This window comes from Canis lupus, chromosome 3 (genome assembly GCF_003254725.2).
Source record: "Canis lupus dingo isolate Sandy chromosome 3, ASM325472v2, whole genome shotgun sequence".
In the NCBI taxonomy this organism is placed as follows: domain Eukaryota; kingdom Metazoa; phylum Chordata; class Mammalia; order Carnivora; family Canidae; genus Canis; species Canis lupus.
In genome coordinates, this window is record NC_064245.1 from 39,868,216 (window position 1) to 39,881,247 (window position 13,032).

At 44.6% G+C, this 13,032-nt stretch overlaps 1 protein-coding gene across 1 annotated transcript in view; it reads left to right on the plus strand.

Moving 5' to 3' along the window:
* CHSY1 (chondroitin sulfate synthase 1) overlaps positions 1–11,613 on the plus strand; it is a 72,237-nt gene extending 60,624 nt beyond the window's left edge. Inside the window, exon 3 of the mRNA XM_025437938.3 lies at positions 8,666–11,613. Coding sequence (XP_025293723.1) covers positions 8,666–10,255 — 1,590 coding nt within the window. The 3' untranslated portion in view covers positions 10,256–11,613. The remainder of the gene's footprint in view (positions 1–8,665) is intronic.
* The last annotated feature ends 1,419 nt before the right edge of the window (positions 11,614–13,032 follow it).

The following is a 13,032-nucleotide window of genomic DNA, read 5'->3' on the forward strand; positions in this document are numbered from 1 at the left end:
GTTACTGATCTGGAGCAGTGACTGTCAGTGTGTCTGAAATGCATATTTAATGATGGACATTAATGTAAATGGTTACTGGGAAGAACCCTGACTTAAGAAGAATGTTGGCCTTCATTGCAGAGGACGCCAAGGACATTTGCTCATGACTGGAGACCGTATTCATTAATGAAGATTAGATGTGGGTAGTTGATGGTTATTCCCAGCTGGGCTGGAAGTTCCTGGGAATAGTGTGACCTTGATATTTATTAGCCCCTCTCAGATTTACCATAGAATGAGTCACAGTCCTGAAAGCCTGTCACAGTACAGGAGATGGCTTTTTTGGAGTCCAAGATTATGGGGGTACTTTTTAGAACAAAAGATTAGAGGCTGTTTTATGGACACTGGAAATTAAACAAAACCACCAGGGGTACTATAATGCATCTTAAAAAGGCTTCCTGGGTGTTTTTTAGGCAAGGAGTGACCTTGTGATTATGAAGTATGCACCAGTTCGTGTTTTTTTCTGCAGTACTTTTTAACTTTCCATTTTATAACTTTATTTGAAAGAATGTGCCAAATTAGAGACTATTGAAATACTTTATTATTTAGAGGACTTTATTATTTTTAAAGTCCTCTTAATATTTAAATTTGATAGTAAGAGAAAACCTGCTTATTTGCCACTCCATGAAATTACTTAAAATGAACTATTGTGAATGTCCTATCTTACTTTTATTTATAGCAGAATTGAAGGTTTGTTTTTATAAGATGGAAACAGTTAACTGGGTATGATGTGTTCTCTTTTAATGCTCCAATGCAGTTTGACTCAAGGTAGAAGCCTGTAACATGAATACTATACCTTCAACCATATCAGGGTGGATGGGTAGAAGAGCATCAGGGCATGATTTCAGAATTATATGTGACTGGTTATAAAACTAGCATGTAAGGTCACATAAGATCTTAGAAATCTTTATGTTGAAGGAACCTCTCATACAATATAGTCATTTGATAAACAAGAAAACTTAAAACCCAGCAAATTCAAGTGACTCCTCCAAGCTCTTAAAACTTACTAGTAGCATAAAGGTAATAAATGTCTATATAGTCTTATTTCTTTTAATTAAATTAAAATTTTAAATTTAAATTCAATTTACCAAAATACAGTGTGACACCCAGTGCTCATCCCATCAAGTGCCCTCCTTAGTGCCCGTCACCCAGTTGTCCCATCCCTTCACCCACCTCCCCTTTCGTAACCCTGTTTGTTTCCCAGAGTCAGGAGTCTCTCAGGGTTTGTCTTCCTCTCTGATTTTTACCCACTCAGTTTTCCCTCCTTCCTTTCTGGCCCCTTTTACTATTCTGTTCCACATATGAGTGAAACCATATGATAATCTCTTTCTCTGATTGTATAATCTTATTTCTTAATGTTTATTTTACACTGTTACATTCTGTACTTTCAGAGAAATAACTGTTTTATTTCTACTACCTTTAACTTGCTAACACTTTAGTCATGTAATTATACCTCTTAAGGGTAGGGGACTTCATTCCTAATCAATCCAGGAAATTTGCCTGGACTCCAGAAATTAAATCTTACCTGCATGTTACCTGCTTAATGGGGAACAGTGTAGTGAACAGAAAATTGGCCATAATATGGGGAAGAGAGCAATAATAGAAGAAATAGATGTTCAGCATAATGACCCAACTATTTCTCATTCAAGTACCCCAAGATTGGAAAGGTCCAATTTCATCTCACCTTAAAAAAAAAAAAAAAAAAAAAGGAGGCAAAATCCAAATAACAGCATGGAAAGTAGGAACTAGTCAAGATAAAAAAGATAATTTGAGAAGAACTTTCCTTGGGATTCCAAAAACAAAAGCAAATGCCTAATATGCTACGAAGGCTGAAATGAGATCCAGAAGTACTAAGATCACTTGATGTGAACAGGTGGAAAGTGATTTGGGGTAAAAGTAGAGGGGGGTAGATGGAGTTTGGGGAAGGTGTTACGAGCTTATGCCTCGGGGGCCAGGCCTACTGGGTGGGGTGAGAAGAGGGCAATCTGATCACTGGGACCAGCACCCAGCCTTTCCTTCCAGCATCCCCTCCTCACCTCCGTTTCAGGAATCAAAGATGATTTCTGGTTCATCTGTCCGTCCCTAACTTGGCCTTAATGTCTGTCTCATTGAAATTTTTGCTTTGAATTATACTTTATATTCCGTCTTCTTAATTCTGAAGGTGCTTTGTAACCCATATTCATGTCAAAGTTTCTCTGAAATCTGCTTTTCCTCCTTCCTCTCCTCTCCCACTGCATTGAGGGCAAAAAGAGAAAGTTTCCTGACCCCTCCACCAAAGCCATTTTAATGAGGCATTGTCTAGAAGTTGATAGGGATTGATCGGTAAGTGTGCTGAGTGACCTAAAGATGCCAGTAGAAGCCGATTTAGGCAGGGTCTTAATATCACCATTAATACCTTTATGTGAAGATGCACAGCCTCACCTGTAGACATTCTGGCTACTTGCCTGTAAAGTACTTATGTCCACATTTGCCCTTTTCGGAAAGGAGCTACTCACTGGCATTTATTTAGATTTTTCTTGGGATTGTAGCAGGTGTATAGTCCATCTAGTCTGTCAGGTGTGTGGCTTCTTTGTCTAAAATGTTTATTTTGTAGTAATATTAGTATACTAAGTAATTCCTTTGGAGTGATGCAGGAGGGGAGGGCACCTGCTAGTCTGGACATAGACTGGGCCTTATTTTTAACAAAATAAGTGCTGTCCGCCAAACACACACGTGCCTGCATACTCACTGCCCTCCTCACAGCTTGCAAAAGATTTCTTCATTAAAAAAGAAAAGAGATAACACAATATTGCTTTCATTCAGCCTTTTAGAGGTTAGCCAGAAGGTGCCTACAACAACTTTACCATAGTTTAAATTCTTGGTGTGTAATGGTTCCAGAGGATTTCAAGGCTTCCATAAAAGCCCATTAGTCAGTGTCCACAATTTTCTTTTCTTCATGTTAACACCTTTAGCACACACCCACTGTGTTTCAGGTAAAACTTGCCCAGACGTTTGTCACTATGAAAGTCATGGTCACAGAGAGCCTCTACAGGATGCTGAGAAATGCAGTCCTGAGAAAATGATTGGGAATGTGGTGTCCTGGTGAGCATGTAAGAAGCACCAGTCATGCATAAAGACCGTGCACTCCTCAAAAGACTCCCTTTGGAGCTTACTTTCCATGTGTGGGGTGTTGATAGCCAACAGTAAAATGTACAGTTATGTATTAGCTTTTCTAGGGAGTAAAGGACCAAATAACTACATCCTTTGTCTGGAAGATATTTATTTTTCCTCAAAATACACTGCTGATTTTTACATTTTAGAGTCTGTTCTAGCCAGAGGATCCCAGCCCTGTCCTTGTATGTTAGTTAGTCCCACCTATATCATATCTGTCAGCCCTCATCGGCTGTGTTCTACATAAAAGTCATGCAGCAGGGGCACCTGGGTGGTTCAGTCAGTTAAGCATCTGCCTTTAGCTCAGGTCATGATCTCAGGGTCCTGGGATTGAGTCCTGCATCAGGCTCTCTGCTCAGCAGGGAGTCTGCTTCTCCCTCTCCCCCGTCCCCTCTCCATTGCTTGTGCTTTCACTTTTTCTCTCTCTTTCTCTCAAATAAATACAATCGTGCAGCAGTTTCTTGATATCTGTTGTGCATAAAGACTTTATCATAAATTCACCAAGTAATTGCTGAGTGTCTCGTGGCAGGCATGAGCTAGACTCTGAAGATAGAGGTAGTGAACGTCTGCACATTGGTTCCCTCTCACCCTGCTCCAGAGTTCTTTGTCTCATTCTGTGTGGGCTGCCAGAACAAAAATACTGTAGACTGTGTGGTTTAAGCAGCAGAAATGCATTTCTCAGTTCTGGGGGTTGGAAGTCCGAGATGAAGGTGTCCTCATCTCGGTCAGGTTCTAATACCTCTGCCTGGTATTTAGACCTGCTTTCTTGCTGTGTCCTGTCGTAGTGGGGAGAGAGGGCTTGGTCCTTTCGTTGAAGCCCTTATAGAGGCCTCATCCCACCAGGAGAGCCCCACCTCACGACTTGATCTCAACTCAGCCACCTCCCAAAGGCCCTACCTCCAGCCACCATCACATTGAGGGGGCTTCTGCATGTCAGTTTGAGGGACACAGACATCAATGCACTGCATGCTTCTTGTGGGGCTTCCTTGCAGTGTTGCTCTGGGGCTCTCTTCTCTTCTCTGTACCTGTTTCCAAGATGCTGTGTGATCATCTTTCCAGATGTATTCCCTTGTTCTAGAAGGGCACATCTTTTCATAGCTGGAAGAGAATGGGTATGAGGTAAGGCAGTCCTCAACTGTCTGAAAATCTCTCTTCTGCCCTCCTACGTGATGGGTCATTTGGTTGCAAGGAGAACTGTGTGTTGAGAATAATTTTCACTCCCCCCTCTTTTGAAGGCATTGCTCTTTCACCTCCAGTTGGCTTGTCCATGTTCAATGCACTCCAGTTTCTGGTTATTTCCAGATGGTCCTTTTTTTTCCCCCTTATCTTTGGAAATTTTCAGATTGCTTTCTCTGTGGTATTCCAAATTTGTACTCTTTGTACCAGGTGGCTGGGGTTTAATTCAAGCAGCCAGTCCTTTCATTCTGAACCCATTTTCTGTATTGTTATTTTCTGGTATGTGTTCTCTTTCTGGAATGAATATTTTCCTGTTCTGTTTTCTGATTTTGTTTTCATTTCTGTTTTCTGGGATGTTCTTCAATTTTGATCCTCAAAGTCTACTCTCCTTTTTTGTGTTGCTCTTTGAGGTTTATTTTCAAGAGCTTTTTTGGTTTTCTGATTGTCTTTTTTTTTGTAGTATTTAGTTTTTGTCGCAGGGGTATATTATCTTCTGTGTGGATGCCTTACAGGTTTGCCTTTTTTTCCCTCTTGTTGAGCTTTCCTTCTGTTCAGGACATTGTTTTTCTTCCCAGCAAGCTTTGGTTTCTTTGTTTTGTCTCCATCTCTCCCACTGGAACCATCTTTGAACTGCCTGAAGGTTCCTGGCTGTTGACAGGAGGACTGGGGCATTGAAAAACCTGACTAGTGGCTCCATAGGCAAGATTTTTTAAACTAGTGTCTTGGCTATGGTGATCCAGCTGTTTGGATGATGCTTTCTGTAGGGGGACTGTAGGGACCTATGGGGACTGTTCAGTTGATCCCGTCTCCTTCTCTCCCAGAAGTATTCTGGGACCTGGTTGGAGAAAGGGCTGGGAGCCCTCCTCTTTAGACTTTGATTTCCTTCTAGTTGTCGGCCTTGATCTCGTCCTTACCTAGCTGTTCAGATTTCATTCCTGGAGAAATTGAACCTCAGGTTTATGTGCTTGTCGGTGAACTCTAACCATAGAGAGTGAAGGGAAAGAACCTGTAGACTTGTATTCAGGAATAGCTATTGTAAATGATGGACCCTGTTAAGAAACTAGTTTTTGCTACCTGCCTGTCCTGTTTTTGTTAAAACAATTGGGAGGCAGTTCTCTGTGAATTTTGGCAACACCTCATCATCTGAATGTCAGAGTAACTCAGAGCATGTCTTTGAAGGTGCTGGACATCTGCCACCACCCACCTTCCCCCACTCCCGTGTTTGGGGGAGGGCACTGTCCCCTGGCCCTGTTGGGAGCGGACGAGGGGGTGTCACTGTACTACGTTCGTCACGTCTCACTTGGTACAGCCCTGGGCCTCACCCCTGTCTTTCGCGGCACCCTTCCTTTCCTGGGATGCTGAAGGGCGATTTGGCCTACTGTTCAGAGCAGGCCGTTAGACGTCCTCTTCCTTCGTGCAGGTTCATTTCCTCCCAGTTTGGGGGTGTCTCACCTGCTGTGCCTCCTCTCCCCTTCTCTTCTTGGTCCTTGTGAGTTTTTCTTTTCTTCTTTCTTCTCTATGAAGGACTATTGGGGAAGAGAGCATCACGTGGCCTCTACCACTTCATTTCTCACCATACGTCTCTGATTTGTATTTTAAGAAACTCCTTTTCATTTCTGTGTGGAAGGGCCCCCAAGGGGAGAAGAACAGACTTGTGCAGGGAGCCTGGGCGGGGAGCCCTGCTGAGAAGAGCAAGCCCCGAGACCCCCGGGAGCCCCTCCTGCTTCACGCCACACTGACCTAGTTCTGAAAAGCAGCCTATTAGGCTTGGCGTGGTCGCGTTCTTGGAAACAGAGGGACCTTTGAAACGAGTCCTGGCTCTTCACTGTTAGAAATTTGGAAATGATAAGTGGACAGAATGAGAAGAATATGTCATTATAACAAATATATATAAAATGACCATGTAGCCTGCTGTCGTCTTGCACATAGTAGTTTTACTCGTCCCAGTCACAGAGCCCTGGGCTGCTGCTGTGGTAGAAGGGGCACTGCTGTGGCCTATGCATCCCTGCATCCTCCCCCTACACCCAGGTGGCATCCTCAGGCGGAGTTGGGGATCAGATGGCACAGCAGCCGTGGGACGCATGGCATGAAGGCTGACCTTGCAAAAGCTGGAAGAGGGGCCTCTGGGCCCCTGTTGGGGGAGATGGTGGGACCAGCTGTACTTGTTTCACGTCCTTAGCACCTGCACACAGGTTTCATTTGTCCTGGCTTTGTGTCCTCCCAGGACGATACCCGCTTGTCACCTTGTGGCTGTGCACTTGGCACCCAGGACGCAGCCCAGCTAGAGGATGGCCGAGAACGTGCTGGGCAGGAAGTCAGCCTATATGAAAAGAAAGGCAAATGACCAGGGTCCTTGTCCAGTGTCTGCCACGTGGCGTTCCAGTTGATGGGAGTTTTCGTCTGGTCTCACCCTGTGGCCCTGCATCCAGGCCTTGGAGGAGATTGGGCATCCCTCGCTTCTCGCTTTCCCTGACAGGCAAACCCCAGACTGCTCCTCTGCTCCCAGCCTCCTTGCCGTTTACAGTAGATCCCAGGAGGGGTGCATAAAGGTGCACTGAGCAACCATGGCCTGTGCTGGGAGCAACACCATGAGCAGCCCCTGCACATGGGCTGCAGAACACCCCACATGCACCCCGTGCCTCCTGGTGCAGGAGAATGGTGGGGGTGCTTTCCAGGGCTAGATGTGCTCTGCTTCTGTTCTTGCTTTTAAACTTTGCCTTTCTAATTAATCGCAAAACTGGGAAATTATTTCAGTAGCTAATTCTGTGTCCCCACGTCCTGTATTGATCACAGACCACATGGGAAGCAAAGTTGGAAACTATGATATGAGGTCCTTCCAAGAGTTTGTCATTCTCTGCTAAGTCCTGCTCTGTGAACAGACCTCACAGGTGTCCAGGAGAAGAGAGGGCTGAGTTTAGGGAGGTCAGCATTTGCCAGACTGGGGCTCCCTGGGAATTAAGTGAGCAAGTGAATGTGGGTGGGGGCCTGCATTCTTCACCCCCCCTTCCCTCCCTCACCATTATTTGGAAGTATTTCCCTTCTTTTTACTCTTACTGGATTTATTGGTAGCTTGTAGTATTGTACAGAAGAAGAAACTGGGATGTAAAAGTGCCAATCTGTGTCTCTGTTATGGTGATTACTTTGTGCTGGGAAAGAAGTAGAAATTCTGACTTTCCAAAGGCAAATAAAACTGCTTAGTTCAAATACATAGCGCCCTATCAAGAGATAATATTTAGCAATATGAACAAAACCCAAAAATGAACCACAAATGAAACAGGACTCCCTGATCACATACCAACTTCTAGTGTTACTAAATGTTTTTTATGGGTTTTTATTCTTGGTTCCAGGAGGCCTTGTAGACGCTCATCATCTCGTCACTTGGACATACGGGGGAATTAAGTCCATTCTCTCTCTAACTTGAGGGCCCCTGGCCCATCTGGGCTGGTGGACCTCCAGCCTCTGTCCTCCCTACCCCAAGCCTGTATGATAGGACAGGGGGTGAGTTGGTGGAAAAAAGATCCCCTTGGCATTACCTGCCTCTAAGCTTAACAGTCTGAGCCTGCCATGTGCTAGAGATCTGGTGCTGAGCAAGCTGACCCTCTCCTCGCACGGAAGCGTGGGGAGGCACACTTGACACAAGGAACAAGCAGACATTTAAAGGATTTTCAGTATGCTCACTCCTGGCAACCTTGCAGAATATCGGTCTCATCTATAGCTTGCCCTTCCAGATGGCCGGCCTCTTCCTCTTTCCTTCTCTTTTGCTCTCTGGAAGCAGCCATTGGGTCATACTCCTGGCATTCTCCTTTGACTCCATCGATGCAGTTTATTCCTAGGTAGCTGCACAGTCTGCTATTTCAGAAAGGCAGCAGCTTCCACTGGGTGCCAGTCTTCAATGGGGGGGGGACCTTGGTTGGCTCTTGGGTTCCTTAGTGGGCTTGGTGGGGACCCAGGGTGGCATTCTCTTCCAGGTATGCTGACTTGGTGCACCATGATCTCAAGATTACACTTTTTCTGTATGAAAACTTTCTCATAATTCTCTTTGCAGAATTATACTGGCCAACCCTGATTATCAAGGAGTCTTCTTTCTTGAAGCAGTTTATATTTCTTCTTCTAATCTCATTGGACTGCTGGAGATTGGGCTTTACCTAAGGCCTCTAGTATCCTGTGGCCCATTTGGAAGGATTTCTAATATTTAAGGGTTTTTTTTTTTTTTTTAAAGACTATGCAAGTATGTAAGGAAAGGCAAGAAGAGAGGGATAGAGTCACGTAATGCTAAAATAGCCATCTTTTTTTTTCTTAACAGATGCAGCAACTTTTTTATGAGAATTATGAACAGAACAAGAAGGGGTACATTAGAGATCTCCATAACAGTAAAATTCATCGAGCCATCACCCTGCACCCCAACAAAAACCCGCCCTACCAGTACCGGCTGCATAGTTACATGCTCAGCCGTAGAATAGCCGAGCTTCGCCACCGCACCATCCAGCTGCACCGGGAGATAGTCCTGATGGGCAAGTACAGCAACACAGAGATTCACCCTGAAGACCTCCAGCTGGGAATCCCTCCTTCCTTCATGCGGTTTCAGCCCCGCCAGCGAGAGGAGATTCTGGAGTGGGAGTTCTTGACCGGGAAGTACTTGTATTCAGCGGCTGAGGGCCAGCCCCCTCGGAGAGGGATGGACTCGGCCCAGCGGGAGGCCCTGGATGACATTGTCATGCAGGTTATGGAGATGATCAATGCCAACGCCAAGACCCGAGGGCGCATCATTGACTTCAAGGAGATACAGTACGGTTACCGCCGGGTGAACCCCATGTATGGCGCCGAGTACATCCTGGACCTGCTGCTCCTGTACAAAAAGCACAAAGGGAAGAAAATGACTGTCCCTGTGCGGAGACATGCGTACTTACAGCAGACCTTCAGCAAGATCCAGTTTGTGGAGCATGAGGAACTGGACGCCAAGGAGTTGGCCAACAAGATCAATCAGGAATCCGGATCCCTATCCTTCCTCTCAAATTCCCTGAAGAAGCTCGTTCCCTTTCAGCTCCCTGGGTCAAAGAACGAGCACAAAGAACCCAAAGAGAAAAAGATAAATATATTGATTCCATTGTCTGGGCGTTTCGACATGTTTGTGAGGTTTATGGGAAACTTCGAGAAGACGTGTCTCATTCCCAGTCAGAATGTAAAGCTTGTGGTTCTGCTTTTCAATTCTGACTCCAACCCCGACAAGGCCAAACAAGTGGAGCTCATGAGAGATTATCGCATTAAGTACCCCAAGGCTGACATGCAGATTCTGCCTGTGTCTGGAGAGTTCTCAAGAGCCCTGGCCCTCGAGGTAGGATCTTCCCAGTTCAACAATGAATCTTTGCTCTTTTTCTGTGATGTTGACCTGGTGTTTACGACAGACTTCCTTCAGCGATGTCGAGCAAATACAGTTCTGGGCCAACAGATCTACTTTCCAATCATCTTTAGCCAGTACGATCCAAAGATTGTTTATAGTGGGAAAGTTCCCAGCGATAACCATTTTGCCTTCACTCAGAAAACTGGCTTCTGGAGAAACTATGGGTTTGGCATTACCTGCATCTACAAGGGAGATCTTGTGCGGGTAGGTGGCTTTGATGTTTCCATCCAGGGCTGGGGGCTCGAGGATGTGGACCTTTTCAACAAGGTTGTCCAGGCAGGTTTGAAGACATTCAGGAGCCAAGAAGTGGGGGTGGTGCACGTCCACCATCCTGTCTTCTGCGATCCCAATCTCGATCCCAAACAATACAAAATGTGCTTGGGATCCAAAGCATCCACATACGGGTCCACACAGCAGCTGGCTGAAATGTGGCTGGAAAAACACGACCCAAGCTACAGTAAAAGCAGCAATAATGGCTCAGTGAGGACAGCCTAACGTCCAGCTCTGCTGGAAGAGACATTTTTAATTATCTAATTTATTTTTCAAAAATTTTTGTATGATCGGTTTTTGAAGTCCATACAAGGATATATTTTACACATGATTTTCTTACAAAGGACTCCTTGGTGATTGAGCTTTTTGAACAAAAATGTGATCATGTTTGCCTTTGAACACACTTTCTTGCTGAACGTTGTGTAGCAGACCTGCTTAATGATGACTTGAAATGTACCGATGAACAAAACTCTGTTGTTTGGTTTTGTTTTTTTTTTTACACATTTCCTTTTCAGACCCCACCCCCCTTGCTACAGTCCTTTGGCAGAAAACACAAACGTTCCTGCAAAGTATTATTGTAAGAAAACACTGTAACTCTGGTAAATGTTTTGTAACTGTTAACATTGCACAGATTCTACCTTTTGTCTTTTTTTTTTTACGACGATTTTATTTCTTTTTAAGCCATTTCATGTTCCAGTTGTAAAATAAGGACATGTGACTGTAGCTGTATCATCCTCGTCGAGAGAGCTTTCCAGAGTTGATCCTTTCCCCCCAAAATGCTGCTTGCGGTCACATAGTTGTTTCAGAAGCAAGGGGAGAAGGAGAGGCAGAGTGAGATGCACGGCTGTTCTTGTTGTGACTCATGTGGCTTAATGGACCTGGCGTTAAATTCCAAGATGGATTTGGTACTTTTTTCTTCTCTCTTCTTGACCCTTCTCTTTAGAGGGTAAACTATTATTAATATTTAGAATGGCAAAGAAGAATTACTGTAATAAATCTAATGTACACAAGGCAAAACAAAAGCCCACCCTAATGACAGCATGGGGGGAAACGTATTTCGGTTTTGTTCACTTCATCCTGTCTGTGTGTTACGTTATCGGTGGAAGCGATTGTTTTCATTCTTTAATGACTGTTTTGTTTTTGTATCTGAAATACCTTTAATTTATTTAATATCCATGTTTAGAGCTCTGCCATTTCTCAAGTACCCACTAGTCGTTAGTATTTATATGTGTATCAAGAGTGTGTTTGGTGTCCTTTGATTTGCAGTAAACTGATCTCCAAAGATTTCCTTTTGAAAACGCTTTTCCCTCCTCAATTTCTACATTCCTTACTGTTTTACTAAATATTAAGTGTTCTTTGACAATTTTGGTGCTCATGTGTTTGGGGGACAAAAGTGAAATGAAGTGTGTCGTTCCACCGGAAAGTTTGTTTTCAACTCACAGATCAAATGTGCCTTAATAAATTTTTTTTTTCATTTAGATCTCAGTCAGTAACAGATTTGCCATTTTAATACGCATCGTTGGAGATCTGCTTGTTTGTAAATAGTCTGTTGCTCATTTGGGAAAATAAACCAGTGAACAGTATTTTTCTATTGTACTTTTCAGGACCATTTTGTCTCATTACTCCCATTTTAGCTAAAAAATTATATTATGTTTGGAGAGTAAAAAACTGAAACACTGTTTTCTAAAAGTTTTTAAAGTTATTCGAGGGGAATATTTGTGTAGACTGCCGCTTGGGAGCAAAATGAAACTTTCAAGTGCCTCCTCTTCTGCTTTCTCCCAGAATGAACTTGCCCTTTGTTCCTGGTTGGCTGGTCAAGTCTGTGTTCCCTAGAACAACGGTCTTCAAACCCATTTCAAACCCTCTCTGGCTTCTTGGCACAAATGCACCTTCCTGGCCCACAGTGGGTTCAGCTGGGCCCATTAGAACCTGTTGTAACAAGTGCCCACATGATGCTGCATGCACGAACACCCTTGGGGTTTTAGGACAGATCTACCTACAGGATAAATTGTGTACAGTTGCTATATAATCCAAGAATCAAAAAAAGTAAGACCTTTGATACCAAGGTAGTAAGCTTTGTGGAAGCCAGTCCTGCTCCCAGGACAGGTATTTACCGTGTAATGACAGTTAAGACCCAGCATAATAACATTGTGCTTTCAGGAGGAATTGCTGTCATTCAGCCTAATTGTCATTTACTTTGTGGGGATGTTTAGTTTTCCTTTGGAAAAAAAAGCCCAGACATTTTTATTTCTCAGTAAGGAAGAGTACAGTATCCACCTCGCTGACAAAGGAAATTCTCTAGCATAATAGTGAACGATGGGGATTTAGGACCAGGTATGAGCAGTGTCCTTCCAGAGCTTGAATATCTGTCCAGCATCGTGGTGACGTTTTGTCAAAGTTCACATTTCCTTCCTGCTCCCGCTCTTGCTGGGATCTGTTCCTCTTCCTGATGCCTGTGTGGATGTATGTGGAGGGGCTGGCCTCCCTTCCTGAAGATGCTGCCTTTAGCAAGGGCAGGTCCCCTGTCCTGGTCGGGCTAGACCTGGGCTCTGTGCCCACTGACCTCCTGCTTCACTCTCCTTCTGGCCTCTCCTCATCTGGCTAGGCCAGGGTTCCTCTCACTAAAGCACTCTTCCAGATCAATAGCTCAGGTACCCTCCTGCGTCAAGAGTGCGCTCTATAGGCCCCCTCCTCAGGAGCCTTCTCAGACCAAACTGGGGTCCAAGTTTCTGGGGACAAAAGCCTCTTTTCTGCTCGGACCTCTGTCTGGAACTTTCTCCGCACACCACTCTGCTGGCCAACCAGACCGATCCTCCCCCCCCGCCCCGCCCCGAGCCAACTGAAACTCCCATTGTCCACATGGGTATCCTCCTGGGCCCTTCCAGTGTAGATGTGACACTGCTGAATTTAATTTTGTGTTCCTGTGATAACGTCCTCATGGGACCCTGCCAGTGGTACCTAGGCACATTGAGCCCTCTTGTCTAGAATGACAGTGTCCTGCA